Raw genomic sequence first — 22,024 nt, forward strand, 5'->3', positions numbered from 1 at the left:
GCCATGCCCAGGTACGACCACACACAGAGTTTGAACCTGCTTATTGGCTCAGGCTGGTCCCCTCATGCCCTCTCGCAGTCTGTTCCTATGCAGGGGCGAAGCAACACGGGTTCTGCTGGTGGAGACCAATCATGACTTACCCTTGCCATAGGAAGTGCCATGAACACCACAGACCCGCCAGTCAAAGTTCTGCTGGCAAATGGCATCCACGAAAATGGCGCTGGTGCCATGGAACAGCTGCCGCTCGTCCACGGCCTTCCCTCCATTCTGCTTCTGCATCTGTCCTTTTTGCCTAGGATCACAGAAGAACGTGTGCTGGGGGAAGAGTGTGCCGGCCACCAAATACAGCCGGCCTGATACAAAACAACACATTTTTCCAAAATTCCAAAAGTGTCCTGAGACCAGGAGATGCAGGTCACAGGCTACCAAGACTAGGCCTGTGAGGCTCCAGCCACAAGCCAGGGTGTGGGAAAGAAGGGGGATCGTGGGAGCTGGGTGAAAACCCTCCCTCCACAGCTCCAGACTGCAGCGGCAACCTGGACTCCAAAAGCAGAGCAGCCCTTGGAAAATGGGTACCATTTTCCCCAACCCCACCCCCACCTTGCTCCTGGATGGAGCTGAGCCCTGAGATGCTGTAGGAGAGTTTTGAGGCCCTGGTCAGTGGGTGCCCATCCTTCTCCTCTCTGTTCCCAGACTTCATCATTGTACACAGAGTACAGATGACACTGCCCCAACCCCATGTGGGGACAGGTCAGCAAGACCCAGCCTGCCATGGTGACCTGTTGTAGGATTCCTCCCCACATAGACAAGAGAGTGGGTGTCCAAGGACAAGCCAGTCCTCATGCATGAACCTAAGACCCCTGCTCTCCAGCCACAGCCTTGTGTTCCTGGGGCTAAGGGTGTGGTGGGCTGTACTGACCCATCCCACTGGTCTCCAGGAAGGCAGAATGGAGAAGTGAGAGTGCTGGCTTTGCCAGTGCTCATGAACAGGATCAGGTGGTACGCTCTGGGAAGCCTCGGTGCCCTCACCTCTACAATGGGATGTGCTACCACACTGCCCTGGGGGAGCGGATGACGGACAGCAGACACACAGCTCCCAGCACACGGCAGCCCTGTCGCTCTGCTTTTCCTGGAAACCCGGGCCACATGTGGCAATCAGCCAGCAGTGTGAAGGGACAAAGCCACCAGCCCACCAACAGCGAGCCCCAACGCACCACTGGTAGACTTCCCAGAGGGCCAGGTTCTGTACTCGCTCAATCTTCTGAACAAAGTAGAAAGGCAGCGTGCGGTTAAAGAGGTTCCAGACCTTCTGATACTCTTCTGAGGAAGAACTAAGGGTGATCTTCTGCAAGGGGTAAATGTTTTTAATGCATTATCGTCAACGTGCAGAATATAAATCAGTCCCTTCCCAAGGCTTCTTGTAAACATTAGAACTGCAGAAGCACAAATGCCCAGACAGCAGCAACCACACTCCCACCTCCCCTGATGACATGGTCTCTCCAGGCACAGGAGACAATCAGTCCTCACGAAACTTCGTTGATAGGTTCTTGGAAACTGCAATTTTAAGTAAAACAACACACTGCATGCCATAGGAACTTAACTCTTACGTCAGTTAGCATATGGGAAATTGGTTTCATCAGACAGTATGTTGTTTCACTTTGAGTCAGTTTCCAAGAACCTACTGATGACATTGAGGATTTACTATGTTTGCAAATTGTAGTCACTTTGCTCCTTATCACTGTGAAACCAATCTAAAGGACAGACATGTAATGGTTAAGCCACACGTATCCCCTGGATGTCCCTGCTCTTCTATTTTTTGTCCCACACAGGCCAAAGACACAGGTTGGATTACATGGTCCAAGGACCATAGAGTTGTTGTCTAGACAAAAGTGTTGAACCCCTTCAGGTTCTCAGCACTTCTTGCCTGCACTGTTGGCATCTGTATGTGCCTTGTACAAGCTCAGTAAGTCCTCCCAGGACAGAGACCATCATGTTGTAAAGCTGAGTTGCACAGTGCTCCGCAGCCAGCCAGCCGGCAGACATCAGCCCAGGTGCCTCACGCAGACGGGCACCATCAGATCTGAGTCTGCGTACTCTCCTGCACTCAGCACAGCTCCCACTGGTCAGAGCCCCTCAACAAGCTGCCGAACTCACTGTCCATTCTCCTGTCTGCTAGTCGTGAATGTCTTCCCTCCTGACAGTACCCCCCCTCCAAATGTCCATCAGACTCAGGTCCTCCCCAGGCTTCTTTTCCTTCTCTCGCTTAGTAAAATTGGTATTTATTGGTTAAGCCCAGCCCAAAAGCTCCTTATTTCTGCCCTTTCTAGCAAATTTCACAGCTCATCCTCCTCCCTCCATAAGGCAACCCCTCCCCTCAGAGCCACAACCATCTCCTGGGCAGTGAAAAAACAAAACCCTCTGCAAAAAAAAAACAAAAACAAAAAGCCCGCATCTGTCACTGCCCTCCTGCCCCAATTAGCCCCAGCCTTACAGCTTCTTCAGTGTTGAGGAATAGCAGTCTGTTCACACATATCCACCTCTACAGAACACGTTCCTGTTCAACCCCAGGCACACGTGTCCCCTACCTGAAAGCCTGGGTCTGGCAGGGCAGAGGAGTCCCAATAGTCTGGGATGCTCTTCGGGCCTGGAAACTTGGTATTGCTACAAAAATGTAAACAAAAACACGCAGACATTTTATTCTTACACAAAGCAAATCTGCCATAGGTGGTCTCTGCTAGCCAATATCACCAGTCTTCAGTCTCAGCGTATCATATTTTAAGAGCAGGTAGAAGGCAAGGAAGAATGTTAACATAATACTCACAACATGAGAGCATTTTTATCTTTGCCTATGTAGCCAAACAGTCCTGAGAGATCTATTTCTCGCCTGTGTCCCAACTACCACACAAAAGGGACAAAAGGGATGGAGTGTATGGTTAAAACAGTACACACAGGGCCATAAACCTTTATCCACAATTCTGAAATTCTAAGAGCTCTAAAGACATTTTTTTAAGGCCTCAATGAGGTATAATTGACATTTAAAAACTGTTTTTATACAGCTCAGGAAAACCAGGAGAAAAAATGAAATAAAACATTTTTTAAAAAACCTAAGTGACATCAAAACTCATGTGGCAATAGAAATTTGACTGAAGTTAGTAAGAGGTCATTGTGGACTGTATCTATCCTTCTTAAACTGACTATGCATATTCTTTACTGCAGAAATACTAATGTGCTAAAATATAAAGTGTCACGTGATACAAGCATCACATTATCTTTCTAAAAATAAATAAATAAAAGCGGTTCAAAAGACATATGGCTCAAGGGTTCAGGAACAAGGACTGTGAAACTATAATTACAAATCATTCCTATTAAATTTCAGAATACACTGTTCTTTCTAAATAGATCTACCTTCTGTTTCTGCTGGCATGAAACATATACCTTCATCCTGAGCCTCAAAGCACTCCCACAAATAACTTTCCTTGGAAAATGGCACAGTTCAAAAATAACTAAGCAAGGTCCTACCAGCAGCAAGAATCAGCCAAAAACAGACCCACAAAGACTTATGATGCTGAAATTATCAGACAGATTAAAAACAATTATTCCTCCTAGGTTTAAAGAAAAAAAAAAAGACAAACTTTAAAAACATATGTAAGGAACAGAAAACTATAAAAAGACCTGGAAGATCTAAAAAAGAACCAAATAGAACTTACAGAAATTTTAAGTACAATCCTTAATAATAAAAGTGCAGTGGACAGGCTTAACAGCAGATTAGACCAGCTGGAGGGAGAATCAGTAAGCTGAAAGATATGTGAAATGCAATTGTCCAGAATGTGACCCACAGCAACAAGGAAATGGAAAATGCAGGAAGGAAGTTGAGACATGGAGAACAGTGAGAACTGGAATATAATCAGAACCTAAGTGAAGCTCTAGGAGAGGAGAGAGAAGACAGTGGAGGCGATTTTCAAAGAGAACTGACGAGACGCACCAATCCGCAGCTTAAGAAGCACGAAGAATCTCAGCCATGATAAATAAAAAGCACATACCTAGACACACTTTAGTGAGGATGCATAACTCCAAGACAAACAGAAGTTCTTCAAGGTAGCCAAAGGAAAAAAGAGTGATTACTGCCAAAGAAGCACCTGTTAGACCAACAGGCAATTTCTCAAAAGCAACAATGGAAGCCAGAATACAGCAGAGTGGTCATCACCAATGATCCGAGAGAAAATCCCTACAACCCGTAATTCTATACCCAGTGAAAATGTCCTTCAAGAATGAGAGCAAAATAAATACATACTGGCTGGGCGCGGTGGCCCACACCTGTAATCCCAGCACTTTGGGAGGCCAAGGTGGGCAGATCACTTGAGAGCAGGAGTTCAAGACCAGCCTGACCAACATAATGAAACCCCATCTCCACTAAAAATATAAAAATTAGCCAGGCATGGTGGCGCACGCCAGTAGTCCAAGCTACTCAGGAGGCTGAGACAGGAGAATCACTTGAACTCAAGAGGCGGAGGTTGCAGTGAGCCAAGATCATGCCAGTGCACTCTGGCCTGGGCAACAGAGTATAACTCCATCTCAAAATAAATAAATATATACATACATATTTAGACAAACCAAAAACAGAGTTTTCAACAAATCTTCATCAAAGGCAGGCTTGTCCATCTGCAGCCCGCAGGCTGCATGTGACCCAGGACAGCCTTGAATGCGGCCCAACACAAATCTGTAAACTTTCTTAAAACATTATGTGATTTTTTTGTGATTTTTTTTTTTTTTTTTAGCTCAACAATCGTTAGTGTTAGTGTATTTTATGTGTGGCCCAATTCTTTTTCTTCTAATGTGGCCCGGGGAAGCCAAAAGATTGTACATCCCTGATCTAAGGTAATCTGAAAGGACAAAGTGGTAAAAATGTGATTACATTTAATGAAACTTTCAGAGTACAAAATAACAGTGCCTCTTGAGGTTTAAAAACAGTTGAGAGGAAGGCAAATGAAAGAAAAGACAGGAGGACAAAGACAATGATTTACTTGTATGTAAGTGAAGAACATTTAGTTTCTACCATAGCCTTTAAAATACATATATACACAAAAAAAGGTAAGAAAAGAAAAAATAAGACCCAATGACATGAATGAAACATTTTCATAGAGGACGGGCAACATGGTCAGTGAGACCCTGTCTCTACAAAAAATAAAAAAAATTAGCTGGGCATGGTAGGCCATGCCTGTGGTCCCAGCTACTTGGGAGGCTGAGGTGGGAGGACTGCTTGAGCCCAGGAGGTGGAAGGTGCAGTGAGCCGTGATCACACCACTGCATTCCATCCTGGGTGACAGAGTGAGATCCTGTCTCGTAAGTAAATAAATAAATAAATTTTACATGACATTCCTGTATTATAACTTCTGAATATGGGCATTACGTTTTATGACTCCGTTAATTGTGTAAACAGAAAAGTTGTTTCTGAAAGTGATCTACCCTCAGCTTCCCAGTTGGCCATGCAGGCCCAAGCAGACTTGCTGCTGCAGTTAATGACAACCAGCTGCTGGCACATGGGTCAGAGAGAACTAAACTCTTCATCTGTGTGAACAGTGTGTGACACTCCGCTTACAGGAGACCCCAAATCACTCAGATCTTAGTCTGAATCACTTTTAGTTTGGACATTTGGCATCTTCTTGTGGACCCCTGAAAACTAAATTAGAATGACAACAAGAGAGATCTACTCTCAGAAAGCAGAGAGACTTTTCCAAACCTTGTCTAAGGTGGGCTTTGTATAGGAAAAGAATAAAAAATGACTTTCAGAAATAGGAGGGTCATAATCAACCAAAACTCTAAGTCCAGAATCAGTAAGAGACTGATACATTTAACTAAAATGATAAGAAATATATCTTTATGGTAAAATACTTCATAGGCAAAGTCAAAAGGCAAACAACAAACTAAGAGAAAATATTTGCCATTTACATAACAAAATGAGGGCAAATCTCCCTAATAGATAAAAGGCTCTTGATATTTAAGAAAAATATCAGAAAGTTGATAGAAAAATGAATAAAAGACCAACAGTCCACAGAAAAAGAAGCAAAAATGGCACTTACATGTTAGAAATAATATTCAACCTCACTCCTAAGAGAACGCAAACTCAAGTCCACTGACCCATCTTTTACCCCTGAGAACTGCAGAAGCTCAAGAGCCTGACAACTCACTCTGAGGCATCTCATGCATCCTAGTGGGTGTGCATAATGATTCAAGCCCATGGAAAGGAACTTGGCTTACTTTCTAGGACTCTGATCTAACAGGATACCTCCAAAATCTGTGGGTTTTTTTAATTAAAAAAAAAAAAATAGAGACAGGGTCTCACTATGTTGCCCAGGTTGGTCTCAGACTCCTGGGCTCAAGCAATCCTTCCATCTTGGCCTCCCAAAGTGCTGGGATTATAGGTGTGCACCACTGCACCAGGCCATACCTCCAAAATTCGAAACAGCACATCCATCAAATGGTTCATCACAGCATTATACTTTGTAATAGCAAAAGACTGAAAACAACACAAACATCCATGAAAAGGAGACATATTAAGTAAACTATGGTACATACATATTAAGGAGAACAGGAAAGAAGAAACAGATTGAGGAAGTTAATGAACTGAAACAAAGTGATTATCAGGATCTATTTTTAAGTGAAAAAAAAAAAGGGTATAAAACAGTATAGATAGCATGTTCCCTTTCATGCAAGAAGAGAAGAAAATACTTCCACATGTGTGTATGCAAATGCTTATTTTTGCAAAGAGAAACATGAAAAAGAAAAACCAGAAACTAATGTTACCCACAGTGGGAACAGGGCAGAGATAACAGGGAGAACGTTACAGACTACAGAGAATACCATTTTATATAGGTTTGACTTTTAATCACGTAAAGGTTTTTTACACAGTCAAAAACAATAATAATAATTATTTTTGAGACAGGGTCTCACTCTGTCACCCAGGCTGGAGTGCAGTGGTGGGATCTCGGCACACTACAGCCTCGACCTCCCCGGGCTCAGACATCCCTCCCATCTCAGCCTCCTGAGTAGCTGGGACTACAGGAGCACAGGCTGGTCTCAAACTCATGGGCTCAAGCAATCTACCCGCCTCAGCCTCTCGAAGTGTTGGGATTACAGGTGTGAGTCACTGCACCCAACACAAAAATAAATTTTAATTTAAAAAGGAAAAAGTAAGGCACATTCCCAGGAAATTACTTTGTTAGGTCTGACTCACAAGGCAGTTTCGTGGACTGATAATACCTTTCTCCTCTATCTTGTACCAAACTCTTTTAAAAATTATCTTTGCATGCTTTACAAAACAAAAGAACCAAAAGAGACATTGTCAGTTCTCCATGAAATAGACACGAGCCAGGCCTCTCAGGCCAACAGCAGGTGCAGCCGGCTACCAGCCAACACCGCCTAAAATCCCAGCACTGGCTGTGGCAAGCCCAAACTGTATGGGCACTGTGGTCCCTCTCCACCATGCAAGCCACCTTCCTCCAATATGTGGCTGTGTGGTTTGGAGAACACTGACCCCTCCCTCTCAGTTCCATTCCCATCCCACCTCCCCAAGCCTAAAATAACACCAGTGGTTGAGATGGGGTCTGATCAGTGCAAAGCACAAGAATTTCCCCTCATCTGGTATAACAGGTTTCTCTCCTCCCTTCTAGGGGCTCAAAGGCCACAGGCTAACCTGGTGGCTCCTGGCAGCCATCTTGGGACTGAAAGAAACTCATCCTGATGAAGCTCGCCCATTAGTGACTGCAATATCTGTCTTTAGAGTTTTGGTATTCTGTGATATTCAAATACTGAAATACATAGGTTTTTATTGGTGTAATTCCATCATTATTTCATTATTTCAACATTAAAAAAATTCAAGTCTATGACTCAATGATTCCATGGAAAAGACCAACGGATGGGTTGGCTTCAAGTCTAGACTCGCCTTCAGAGTTCGTCTTTTCCAGGGAATCATCGCGGATCACAACAGGCAGCCTTCTAATTATGCATCACAAAGCTTCAACCCACAGGGTAATTCTCACTCTGGTCCAACTAGTAGAAGACAAACGATAAGAGTGCGAGAGCACCTCGCTGTACAAGCCAATGAGTGCCCGCGTGCTGTCTGAGGCAGGTTTCCTGTCGCCGCTGCGGAGCACACCCCAGCTGATTACATCCTAAGTACCAAGCCCCCTCCACTGCAACCTACCAGGTTTGCAAGGTCGTCACATCCTGGGGAGACACATATTTGGGTCTGCGGCAAACCTTTTTAGTTGTGCCATAGACCAGGTTTTTCTGAATGAATGCTGAAAAAAAACATAACCAGTGAAAAAATATATATATACATATACATACACACAGGATGGCAATGTTTTATAAACACAAATTAGACAGATTTGAAAGCTTACCCAAATGTGTAAAGCCCAGAATCAGTCTGTTAAAAATAAGGCAATTTTACACATTTCAAATATTCATAAAGAAAATAGGTATCCTTAGGAGACTGGGTTTAATGAATAGAGGAATGATTAGTAATTGACATATCAATTATACATGAGTGCTTTTAAATTGTTCCTTCCAATCTTGTTTAAACCATTATTTTGCTTGGCAATTTTTCCCAGCTTGGATATTAAAAAAAGGCCTCAGCCCAGCCTGAGACCAAACTACCACATCTTGAGTTAGTGGGACTGGAGAGTTAACGTAAGTTTTATGACTTTGTTTTAGTTAAACTATGGCAGTATTCATCAACCTTTCTAAACCAATAATATCTTTAATAAACACATTTCTTGCTTCCCCACCCTCAAGAATCCCATATTCATCCTGAGGATTTGGGGTTGGGGGAACTGGCCCCTCAAGTGGAAAAATAAATACCTAGAAGGGTTTGTCATGTCTCTGCCTGCCAAGAAAACTCTCTCAAGTTTTACTTCCTTTCTTTTTTATTTATTTATTTTATTTTTTTAAGAGATGGGGTCTTGTGCTTTGTTGCCCAAGTAGACCTTGAACTCACTGGCTCAAGTAATCCTCCTACCTCAGCCTCCCAAGTAGCTGGAACTACAGGTGTGTGACACCATGCCCAGCTAATTTTATTTTCACTTACAAAACATTTTAATATTAAAAATTATAGATGTCCAAAATTAGCCTTACTGCACTTGAGCATAAACTGTATAGTTATCCAAGTGTGTGCCTCTTAGGTTGCAGCCGAGATGGTCACCATTCCTGGAGGGCCACCCACATTCTCATTCAGAGCCCATGATCCAGATGCAGCAACCATGACCCCTTCTGTTTCCCACCACTCAGCCGCCCATCAAGACCATTCTCACTGGCATATTTAAATGGGTGTTACTGGCCTACTGGCCCTCTGCGATGAAACTTAAATGGCTTTCACTGGTGAAATTAAAAGTGAGCCAAGATATGTGGATGGGCTAAATGTGTCAGACACATTCCCTACCCTTCTACGGACAGAGTAAAGTGAGGCCTTTTCCCTAACTTGCCCTTCCAGAGGATACCCTAGGCTACAGCCTGTCTTTGGGGGATTCTGCCCCGTCTGACACCACCTAACAGGATGCTAGAATTCTGCCTCTGGAATACTGCCATTTGCCTTGAGTGAATCATTTACGACAAGAGTCCCTAAAAGGGCAGAACTGAATCATCCCTAAACCTTCAGAACAACTCACTTGGGCTATTTTGTGTGTGTTTTAAGTGCACTTGCTTCCTAATGTGTGTGGCAGTCTGCTTTGAGACTTGCTTTATACTCAGTAGTGAAGTTGTAGGGGAAGAAGCCAATTCATCTCAAGCTTCTTTTGTGGATACTGTTAGAAGAAGAGCGGGAAGGAGAAGAGGGGAAAGGAGAAGGGGGAGGGGAAGAAGGGGGAGGAGGGGGAGGAGGGGGAGGAGGGGGAGAAGGGCGAGAAGGGGGAGGAGAAAGAAGAGGAAGAAGACAAATTGTCCCCACTCAAAGGGCTTCGGTCAGTCTGCAGGAACTATCAACTGCACGTGTGCGCTCTTTCCCATCCCTATCATGAGGTTCTGTTATGTCCCCAGGGTGTGGCCTAGGTTGGGAATGATAAAGGTGGTATCTGACATTTCTGATATATCTGTTTTGATATTTTCCAGATATTTAAAAGAAATATTCCAGACTGCTGTCAGCAGCAGTTAGATGTGTGCTTTCCACACAGTCCCGACCTCTAGGGCAGTCCTGATTTGATTAACTTCTATGTTCTCACTGTCCCCTTTCATGCACTGGTGTGTGTCAGGCTATGGAAAGCAAACCAGACCACATGTGGCTGGCACTATCCAGCAGAGCAGAGGCAGTTCGCACTCTAGAGGAGAACTTCTCTGTAAGGGCATGTTAAGGGGGCAGTGATTTACCCTAAGCAAAACCACAAGTGCCACAAAACCAGAAGCAAAACCAAGGCCAGAAACAGACAGCCAAAGTGGTTTCAGGATAATTCACCAGACACTTTGCTATACTCCACATAGAATAAAGGTCTACAAAAATAAAGAAAACCATAACCCGTGTTTAAAGGAAGGCCCACTTACTCCCTTATAAAATGCTGAACATTCAGAAGGACTCGGAGTTTAAAATGTGAAATACAGGCAAAACAGAACTGAATAAAGCGGGACCAATACACTCATGTGGAAATGGCTTAAGAGAAACTACAGCAAAATTAAAACTGAAAAAAAATTCTCACAAATCAGCTGCTTGGAGGAACTGGCCAAAGGGTGGCCTATTTCTGTCTGTAAGGCAACCAGGAAGAAACATTTCAGCCCCAGCCTCAGGAAACCATGAGTGCATGAAAATCTGCTTCCCAGGGACTTTTAATTACTCTGTGTCCTATCATCCATTAAACCCATCAATTCCAAAGTTGCCTACAGAAAAGATGGCAACAGGCTGGGCGCGGTGGCTCACGCCTGAAATCCCAGCACATTGGGAAGCTGAGGGGTGTAGATCAATTGAGGACAGGAATTCAAGACCAGCCTAGCCAACATGATGAAACCCTGTCTCTACTAAAAATACAAAAAATTAGCCAGGTGTGGTGGCTCATGCTTGTAAGTACTCAGGAGGCTGAAGCACAAGAATCACTTGAACCCAGGAGGCAGAGGTTGCAGTAAGCCGAGATCACGCCATTGCACTCCAGCCTGGGTGACAGAGTGAGACTCTGTCTCAAAAAAAAAGATGACAGCAGCACTGCCGCAGCAGGGAGTGAAAAGGCAGACACTGCACGACGGAGCTCCTCGGACACCTGTCAGGGACTCAAGCTAGTCCTTGGGCACAGCAGGACAACCACCCTGCATGCATGCTGACCCTGCTTGTCCTCCACACTTGGGGCTCCTGCCCCTCCTGGGGTCCATTCTCCTCACACTCTCGATGCAGCTCTTCCTCCACTGCACAGGGCCAGTGTCATCTGTCTCCAGGTCTGTCTCCCCTTCTACACAGGCATACCTTGCTTTTCTTTCCTGTACCTACCCGGGCCCCCAGTATGTGCACATGGCTCCTCCAGGGTTAAAGTGTACGGACAGAGCCAACACAGGTAGGCTCTGCTGGGCGAGGGCAGGGGCACAGGATACCTTTGAAATCTAACTCGTAGTTGTGCTTTCCGGCCTGGAACTTCAAGGTGGCTGCCTGGCCGTCAGACCCCGGTGTGCAGTAGGCCAGGTAGGCCTTCTCCACGTCGCTACTGCTGACAGTGGTCACAGGGTGCGCTGTGCCCTGCGATGGAAAGCCAGACACTTTATGAAGGCAAGAAACTGCGTGATGAGGAAAGACGCTGGTGGCACCCAAGCCACATTTCAGAGATGCTCACGGCGGACAGTCCTGTGGTGGGGAAGAGGGAGGCCAGGGCGCATGGTATGGCAGGAGAGAGAGGCACAGAACAGAGGCAACATGACTCTCTCCTGAAGCTGCCCTAGCAAAAACAAGGCAGTAAATATGGGTCCTGCTGAGCAGGATGACAGGGATGGGCGCAATGGAGAGGAGGGCACTCAAGTCACCTAGGACAGAGGACGCGACGGCCACTCAAATGCCAGCAGAACAGCAACAGTGACTTCTCAAGTGCTGCTTGACTGGACAGCACAAGCCAGGCTGCTCTTAGCCGTCTATTCATGTTCCAACCATCCTTTAATCAGAGCTCGGTCCTCTTCCTAGAGGTTTTGTTTTTCCGGTCCCTAGGAGCTTTCATCTATTTTTTTAATTATCCATTTCAATCCCTATTCTTCCACAATTACCTACAGGAAATCTCATAGCTTGGGATGGACTGAGTTTGAATTCTGGCTCCCAAATCTGCTGGCTCTGTAACTTTGGCCAGTGATTTTAACCTCCCTGAGCCTCCGTTATCTCAAGCTTATAACATGAATAATAGTACTTAGGCCACATTCATCCCTTTACACAACAGGACCGTATCATCCTCACAGGGCTGGAGAAACCATTTAAATAAGGCATGCAGAGCACTTAGCACAGTGCCCAGAACAAAACATACTCAACAAATGTTACTATTATCCTCACTGTTCTTATTAAATTTGACATTACATTGACAACTAAAATTAAAGTTATTGAACCTATAACCAACTAACTCCCTCTGTCCCTGTCAATTTTCCTGCTCCCCCTACTGCTACCATCCTAGTCCTCCTAGGTCACAAGCTTCAGGTGTTATTAACAGAATAATGAGTGAGACGAGATTCACCCATGCCTCTGGGCAACTGAGTCCAGCAATGGAGGAGGAGAACAAAGAGTACGCAGATGTTTCAAAGCCTCAAGCACAAGGTCCCACACACGTCTCACAGGTGCTCTAGATGCTGAGAGGGGTAACTAAGAATGACCAAGGAAGGGTGAGACCCAGCAAAGGTTTCTTGGAAGAAAAAGACACCTGAGTCAAGGCCCAAGCCCGAGGGATGACAATCACGAGAACCACGAGGGGCGGGTGTTACAAGGTATAATGGTTTGCAAAGCAGCCTCCTAGTTTACGGTCTCATAGTGGTGCCTAAGTTTCTCTGAACTCTGTCCTCCTTCAAAACTAAGCCACTAAACTAGAGTCAGGGAGGAAGAGGACGTGATATAAAAATCCCTTTCTGACAACAAGGGGAAAGGAAAAGAAAACAATCCCTTCCCTTTGGGCCTGAGAAAATGAAGCTCTGAATCAGGAAAACAGAGAGGAGAAGCAGCAGTCAGATGCAGGCGTCCTGCCCCCACCCCAGGCCTCCAGTCAAAATCCCTGCAGATGAGTGGTCACAGCGGGAGGGAAGATGCAGGTGGATGAGCATAAAGCAAAAAGTAAAGTTATTTTGCCCTCAGTGAGAGGTTTGGAAGAAGAAACCAACGATGGCAGCCATATTATGTGTTAAGCTGCGAAAGGTCTGGGTTTAGCACCTGGAGGCACCAGTGAGATGTGGAAGGAATGACAGATTCCCACATGTCCTGTGGCAGGACCAGCAGGTGTCTGATTTTGACATGAAATGTTGGAGTACTTCTTGAGCTCAGACAGAAAAAACTTAGCTTTTCTGGGAATCAAGAGAAAACTGTTTTGAAGTGGCAATTAGCAGAAAACTAAAAAAGAAACCTAAATGTGGGGTTACATCAGAAACGTGTAGGAAAGGGAGGATGAGAAAAACCAGATCATCCTAGGCTGTCCAGCCTGAAGCCACCAAGCCTACACGTGTTTCTACGCCCCCACTAGCACGTGGCATATCAATAACATCCACACGGTTCGTCCCCAGAGATTCTCAAACTGCTCGCCATGAGTTTCTGCACTGCCACAAAGGAGGAGGAGCACAGGAGAGAAAGGGGCATGCTCCGTGTTGGCTGACAGGAGGAGAACGGCCCCAACCCCCAAAGCTGTGATGAGACACCACCAGGGAACCCTACTTTTGCATGGGTTGCCCATGTGTCATCTCATTCAGCAACCAGGGGTCTCCCCCAAGAAGCCGGACAGATCGCCAAACAAAATGAAAGTGATGGTCACATCTGCTAAGTGTGTTGCGCCTGCCATCTGTCCCTCCATCTCAAGGAGCCGGGATTCCTGGAGCGTGACAGGACAGTCATCCTCTCCCCATCCTCTTCATGCCACCGCCTCTTCCCCTCACACTCCTCACCAAACCCAGAGAGCTGATCTGGATGAGGCCCACAGGGCAGGTCAGAGAGAGTCCCAGGCCGCCCATGATGGGAGGGAGACAGGTGGGAAAGGCAGGCAGGGCAGAGCAGCAAGCAAGGAGAGGCTGGTGCCGGCAAGAGGGGAGGAGGTGAGCAGAGGGGAAGGGAAGGAATGCAAGGCAGCAAGGCCATGGCTGAGAGTGACCATCTCCAGCTGACCAACGAGACACTGTCAGCAACACCCTCCTCCTTCCATCAGCCAATGTCTAGTTCCTGAGGACCGGCTATGCATCATTCCACACACAGGATACAATGGGGCGAAAGAAAGACAACAGTCCCTGCCCTCATGGAGCTCACATTAGAGGATGACCAGAGGAAAAGCGCATTCTGAGTGCAGTTAAGAATAAGAAATTAAAGCTTTAATATAGCCTCTTAAAACTCAGAAGAGTGCAAAATACCTATCAATTTTCATTTTGGAGGGGGTGTTCTTTATCAATGGTGCCTTCCCTAAACTTGTACTTCTTTTGAGACGGAATCTCGCTTTCGCCCGGGCTGGAGTACAGTGGTGCGACCTCTGCTCACTGCAACCTCTGCCTCCCAGGTTCAAGTGATTCTCATTCATATCTCAGTTTCCCAAGTAGCTGGGACCACAGGCGTGTGTCACTACACCTGGCCAATTTTTGTATTTTTAGTAGAGACAGGGTTTTGCCATGTTGGCCAGATCACCACAAGTGATCTGCCCGTCTTGGCCTCCCAAAGTGCTGGGATTATAGGCATGAGCCACCATGCCCGGCCTAAATTTGTACTTCTATAAGTGACCAGGGGACTCCCTTTAATCTGACTCATCTACAGACACCTGCGAATAATTGACAGCAGCTAGTTTTTGTTATTTGGCTTGGATTCAAAATCTACACATGGTGTAAATCAATTTTCTTATATTTGCCTACCTTCTGTAAAGTTGCAGAAATGGCAGACAACCGGTTTGAAAAGCCTTTACTTCTATACCACAGCTACAGAAACACACTTGCACACATAGGCACCAGCTCTGGGGTTAAGTTACCTGTTCAACAAGAGAAGCATCTTTCTATCCCATTTAATAAAACCAATGAAGAAACTTGATCTCACTACAAATCTGTCATTCAGTTCTCATGAGCCAACAGATGGAAGCTCTTCAAAGAGGAAAGCTCATACAAATAAATTCCAAATTATCTAGTTTCGCCATAACTCTCCCAAAGCAAGTGAGTCACACTGGGACCTGGGGATCCTCAGCTCTCTTAAGAATGCCCCTGGCAACAATATGGGGGCTTTTACTTGGCTCCTCTCTTATGGATCCTCAGGACAAAACACCCTCTTTCCATCACACTTACCTGTCTTCCATATTCCTGCCAAGAACCAAACTCATCGCTCCAGTACCAAATCCAGTCAGTGGTGAGGATGAAGTGTGGAGGTTTGGTGACAGCGGAGGCTGTGGAGAGGCGGCGAGCCTGGGTAGCACCATAAGTCATGGCGTTAAAGTTCAGACAATCAGAGTGAAAGGTATTGGCTGACTCAGAGCACAGGATCCTACAAAAGAAAACAGCAGCACACTGAAAATCCCACCAGCCAAGCAGACACAGGTCCCTCAGCTTGAGAACATACAGCTGGGAGATGCGAATAGTAAATGTGACATGCGTATTTTTAAAAAAGTTTCCAGAGGTAGGGGAAACTGCTTTTTCAGATCGGTTTTGAGGTATAAAAATATCAAAATCAAGATAATGTGGGAGACTAGTTACAATGAAAATTCCTCTCAGTACAAAATGCAGAAGACGTTGGTGAAAACATTATTTTTTAAAATGCACTGCTGAGCTGGCAAGAAAGGGAAGTGCTTAGAAGCCAAAACTAACAATAGCTAACACATACTGTTTACTGTGTGAGCCAGACCTTGCATTAAGCACTTTACATGTATTAGGCGATGACATTTCCACAACCCTATGAGGTTGAGTGAGACTATTATCTCCACTTCACAGACGGGAAAACAGAAGCTCAGGAAGGTGAAGAAACCCATTCAAGGACAAATAGCTAGTCAGCGGGTGAGCTGGGCTTTCACGTGGGCTGCACAGCCTGCACCTGAGCCACCAAGATGCGCTCCCTTTCTAAATGTAGTACTGCCTAAAGACCAAAGGAAGGTACGAAACTGGAGAGCGGAGGGGAGGGCAAGAGCCAGCAGCTATCCCAGGGCAGTGTCGATGAGTAATGACAGAGAGCCTGGGCTTTGGCCGCAAAGGGGAAACAGGAAAAAAATGTAGGATCTGAGTAAGGCAGAAGGCTGAATCTCAAAAGAGATACTTCTGCATAAAACCAGGAACCTAAAAGATGACCCACCTTAGTAAAGGGGGACTGGAGAGGGGACTTGCCTTGCAAAGACATCTGGCAAGGAAACCTGCCTGTATTAATGTTGGTTATAGATAAAGGAGGAAAAAACTCCTCTGAGAACTCATAAACCACTCAAGCCTCACAGAAGTTTTAGGATGATTCACATTTTGTGAGAATTAGCTGCAAAGAAGATCCAGAGTAGCAGTTCTCAGAGAAGCAAACGCAAATCCCCTGTGGAGGAATTCACCTTCAACTCAGGCCTCAAAAGAATTTCCAGGCTGGGCACGGTGGCTCATGCCTGTAATCCCAGCACTTTGGGAGGCCGAGGTGGGTGGATCACGAGGTCAGGAGATCAAGATCATCCTGGCTAACACGATGAAACTCTGTCTCTACTAAAAATATAAAAAATTAGCCGGAAGTGGTGGCACGTGCCTCTAGTCCCAGCTACTCGGGAGGCTGAGGCAGGAAAATGGCATGAACCCAGGAGGTGGAGCCTGCAGTGAGCCAAGACCACACCACTGCGCTCCAGCGTGGGCAACAGAGCGAGACTCCATCTCAAAAAAAAAAAAGAATTTCCAAATAAATTTCCATCAAACATGAGCTCAAAATCAATCACAAAACATGGAAACAAAGACACTATGAGCAAAAGTTAGCAAAAACAAAATCAGACCACCTTGAATTAAAAACATTAGTATTCTCAGATGCAGATATACATGATGTGTTTTTTAAAAAGGAATTGAGCATCAAAAGTATGAGTTAAGAATCAAGATACTATAAAAATTAACTGGGTAAATTTAAGGGAAAAAAACCAGAACTTTTACTATTCACTATTTTTTTCTTTCTCCTCCACTCCCTCCAAAACGTTTTTCTTTTCCTTTTTTATTATTATTTATTATTTATTTATTTATTTTTGAGACAGAGTCTCACCCTGTCACCCAGGCTGGAGTGCAGTGGCATGATCTCAGCTCACCGTGATCTCCACCTCCCAGATTCAAGCGATTCTCCTGCCTCACCTTCCCAAGGAGTAGCTGGGATTACAGGCATGCACCACCACACTCAGCTAATTTTTGTATTTTTTTAATGCAGACAGATTTTCACCATGTTGGCCAGGCTGGTCTCAAACTCCTGGCCTCAAGCCATCCACCCTCCTCAGCCTCCCAAAGTGTTGGGATTACAGGCGTTAGCCACTGCTCCCAGCCTTAGAAATTTTAATTGAAATTTTAAAATCATACTTCGATGGGACACACTGCATCTCAGAAGAGGCTGAACTAATGAACTGACAGCGTGAGGGGAAGAAATGTGGCAGAATTTAGAAAGAGAATAAAAGAGAAGTTAGAAGACATAAAAGATGAAGTGAGAAGACCTCACCATATATCTAATGAGAATTCCAGAGAAGGAATACTTAAGGAGATCATGGCTGAAGAAATCAGAAAGCACAGCAAAATATGAGTAGCATAAATTTTTTTAAATCCACATACAGATCTTAGTGAAACTGCACAGCAACAAAGAATGACAAGATATTAAAAGCAGCCAGAAAGAAAAAATAGACTATCTACTATACTGGATTGAATTGTGTCCCCAAGAAGGTATGGTGAAGGTCTAACCCCTGGTATCTGTGAATGTGATCTTATTTGGAAATAGGGTCTTGGTAGATATAAAGTTAAGATGAGGTCATATTGGATTCGGGTGGGCCTTAATCCAAAACTGATGTCCTTTTAAGACGAGGGAAATTTGAACACAGACACGTGGGAAAAATGCCTGGGACAATGGAAGCCAAGATTGGAGTGATGCGTCTACAAGCCAAAGCATGCCAAGGATTTCTAAGCATCAGAATCCTGGAGGAGGCAAGAAAGGATCCTCCTGTAAAGCCTTCAGACAGAGCAAGGCCCTGCCAACACCTTCAGTTTGGACTTCCAGCCTCCAGAACTGTGAGAAAATAAATTTCTGTTGTTTGAAGCCATCAAGTTCATGATAATTTGTTACAGCAGCCCTAAGAAGTGAACTAATACCACCGCAATTTAGGCTGATAGCTAACTTCTAAGTAGAAGAAATGGAATGCAGACAACAATGAAATTGTCTTTGAAGAGTTGAGGGGAAAATACCCAGTAAAACTATCTTTCAAGAACGAGAAGGGAATAAAAACTCTTTCAGACTAACAAAATACACAATTACCTCCAGACTCTCACTAAAGCAACCTCCAACAGAAAAACTTAAAGAAGGAAAATGATAAACAAAGAAAAGTGTGAGCAAAGGAATAGTAAGTAAGAAACAAAATGATAATTGTGTAAACTTAAACAAATACTGACTGCCTAAAACAGTACGAATTTCTAACCTCTGGGATTAAAAATATTACAGCAGCAACACATACAGTGCATTTTTTTTTTTTAAATAGAGACAAGATCTAGCTCTGTCACCCAGACTGGAGTGTCGTGACACAATCATAGCTCACTGCAGCCTCAAACTCCTGGGCTCAAATGGTGCTCCCTCTGCAGCTTCCTGAGTAGCTGGGACTACAGGCATGCGCCACCAGGCTCAATTTTTAAAAAAAAATTTTGTAGAGACAGGGTCTCTTTATGTTGCCCAAGCTAGTCGTATATTCCTAGCCTCTAGCAATCCTCCCACTTCAGCCTCCCAAAGCACTGGGATAACAGGTGTGAGCTGCTGTGCTCGACCCACAACTTATGTGCCTGACACTGTTCTGAGTGTTTTATGTATATTAACTCATTTAATTCTCAAAATAACCTTATGATGTGGAAACTATTATTTTGTCTACTTAACATGTAGTAAAACTGAAGTAAAATGAGATTAAGTAATCTGGCCAAATTTACATAATTAGTAAATAAGTTTGAATGAAACTAGTCAGAATTTCATTCCAAGGTTCTTTCATTGTTTGACAGAATGATAAAAGGCACTGCTTGGCTTAAGCTCAGCTAAAAGTCTGTTAAGATAAAGAGTTTGTTTAGATTTCCAGGGCAGCCACTGAAAAAATAAAAATTCAGTCTATGACGTCCAAACTAGTAAACGTAGAAAACCAAATGAGGAAAACAAATCTAAGAGAAGATCAGAAAGAGAAAAGAAATATACAAAAAGCAGGTCACAGTGACAATTATAATGAGTGGCAGAAAAAAATCCAGATCCACATGTAATTGGCCATTTGTGCTTCCTCTGCCAGGAAGTGTCTGACCTTGCAGTCTGCTCATTTGGAGGGTAGAGAATTTGAGTGAAAGAGGCCAGACACAACAGTACATACCGTGCAGTTCTATTTATATGAGGTTCAAGAACAGGCAAGACAGAGATCTATGGTGACAGAGGTCAGAACAGTGGTGAATGATGGGAGTGGGCACTGACTAGAAGGAGATGGGGTGAGGAAAACGATCCGTATCTCAATCAGAATGCTGGCTACACAAGCGTATGCATTTGTCAAAACTCAATGAACTGTATGCTTAAAATCTGGGCTCTTCGCTGTGTGTAAGTTTTGCCTCAAAAAGAAAGACTGCGGTGGTATGTGAGCCGTTTAATCCTCCTAACAGGAGTAATTGGTTTCACATACTTTACCAATAGCAATTTGCACATAATTGCACTCTAAGTGGAAATTTATTTTATACACTCAAAAAGTAGGCTCAAATTCTCTTCTTGGCAACATATTTCAGCAAGTTCAATGCAAAATATGTTAAGTATTTGCAAAGAAGCCTATCCAGGAATTCCCTGTTTACTCTGAATTGACTGAAGGAAAATACTAGGACATGCTTAGGAAAAAAAAAAGTTAAAGATTAAACCATAAACAGCAGTTCAGCGGTATGGCTGTATAGGCCAAAGGCTAAAATTTCACAAACAGAAATAATCACCTCTCGCTTTTCTGTAATAATGAGTATAGATGTACACGATCAATCCCAGCACCAAATAATTGAGAACTTAATACTTGGTCTTGGTAGCATCTTCTCCTTTCCCCATTGCTCCTGTCTGAAAGGAGAGGGAAGTGGGAGAACAAAGCCACTAAACTGCCAGTACGAACGCTGACTTCCAATTCCAGCCCAGCTTCTACCTCCAGACTAGGCTGCTCAGAGAGAGGGAGAGAGTGTGTTTGACAGCCACACATGCGCGCAAGGGTTATCAAAACTAAACACTGCTGTTTAAGCTAACCTTGCTTCACCGCACACAGAAGCCCAGGCACAAAACAGAGATAAGAGACATATTTCCTACCTGTCTATTTTGGGATTGCAATATGCCTCTTCGATAAGTTCCATTTTGTCCAAATCCTTCCATTTGCCTCTATCCAAGAACTGCCATCGATATGGCAAATGGAAATGAACTCTATGGCACTTATCTGAAATAAAAACATAAAGGAGTAAGATAGCTTGGCGATACGCAGCATGCCCTAGCCTTGTGGTTGTCAACAGGTGTGGTGCTGCCCGCTGACCTGGGAACATTCTGAAAATGTGTGGTGGAGTCTGTTTTTTCAGTGCAGGCGTGCCTGAGCATTTAGATATGGAAACACTTTTTGTATTTTATTATATACATTACTATGATTTAAATGTCCCTTCTAAAACTCACGTTACAACTTAATCGCCAATGTGACAGTATTGAGCAGTAAGGCCTTTAAGAAGTGACTGGGTCATAGATGAATGGATTAATGGGTGTATGGGTTATCATGAGAGTGGAACTGCTGGCTTTATAAGAGGAAGCGAGACCTGAGCTAGCATGGTCAGCCCCCTTGCCATGTGATGCCCTGCAGCACCTCAGGACTCTGCAGTCCCCACCAGCAAGAAGGCACTCCTCAGATACAGGCCCTTGACCCTGGATTTCTCAGCCTCCATAAAGGTAAGACATAAATTCCTTTTCTTTATAAATTATCCAGTTTCAGGTATTCTGTTATAAGCAACAGAAAATGAACGAAGACATACATCTTCCTTCTTTATGCCTCACTTTTTAACAGGACCTTACTATATTTTTATTCTTTTTTTGGAGACAGGGTCTCACTCTGTCACCCAGGCTCGGGTGCAGTAGCACAATCACGGCTCACTGCAGCCTCAACCTCCCAGGCTCAGGTGATCCTCCCATCTCAGCCTCCTAACTGGGATTACAGGTGTGCACCACCACACAGCTAATTTTTGTATTTTTTGTAGAGACAAGGTTTCACCATGTTGGCCAGGCTAGTCTCGAACTTCTGGCCTCAAGTGATCCACCCATTTTGGCCTCCCTAAGTGTTGGGATTACAAGCGTGAGCCACTACACCTAGCAATTTTTTAGAAATATGTATGTTGATGGTTTATATCATCTACGAATTTTATTTTTATTTATTTATTTTTTTGAGATGGAGTCTCGCTCTGTTGTCCGGGCTGGAGTGCAGTGGCCAGATCTCAGCTCACTGCAAGCTCCGCCTCCCGGGTTTATGCCATTCTCCTGCCTCAGCCTCCCGAGTAGCTGGGACTACAGGCGCCTGTCACCTCGCCCGGCTAGTTTTTTTGTATTTTTTAGTAGAGACGGAGTTTCACCATGTTAGCCAGGATGGTCTCGATCTCCTGACCTCGTGATCCGCCCGTCTCAGGCTCCCAAAGTGCTGGGATTACAGGCTTGAGCCACCGCGCCCGGCCTATGAATTTT

At 44.6% G+C, this 22,024-nt stretch overlaps 1 protein-coding gene across 1 annotated transcript in view; it reads right to left on the reverse strand.

Moving 5' to 3' along the window:
• The window catches only part of PARP12 (poly(ADP-ribose) polymerase family member 12), a 40,333-nt gene that overhangs the window by 2,322 nt on the left and 15,987 nt on the right, over positions 1-22,024 (reverse strand). Inside the window, exons 5-11 of the mRNA XM_025380793.1 lie at positions 20,624-20,747; positions 15,439-15,634; positions 11,557-11,698; positions 8,201-8,297; positions 2,586-2,661; positions 1,215-1,345; positions 141-292 (exon numbers count right to left, since the gene is read on the reverse strand). Coding sequence (XP_025236578.1) covers positions 141-292; positions 1,215-1,345; positions 2,586-2,661; positions 8,201-8,297; positions 11,557-11,698; positions 15,439-15,634; positions 20,624-20,747 — 918 coding nt within the window. The remainder of the gene's footprint in view (positions 1-140; positions 293-1,214; positions 1,346-2,585; positions 2,662-8,200; positions 8,298-11,556; positions 11,699-15,438; positions 15,635-20,623; positions 20,748-22,024) is intronic.

This window comes from Theropithecus gelada, chromosome 3, assembly GCF_003255815.1.
Source record: "Theropithecus gelada isolate Dixy chromosome 3, Tgel_1.0, whole genome shotgun sequence".
Classification (NCBI taxonomy): Eukaryota; Metazoa; Chordata; class Mammalia; order Primates; family Cercopithecidae; genus Theropithecus; species Theropithecus gelada.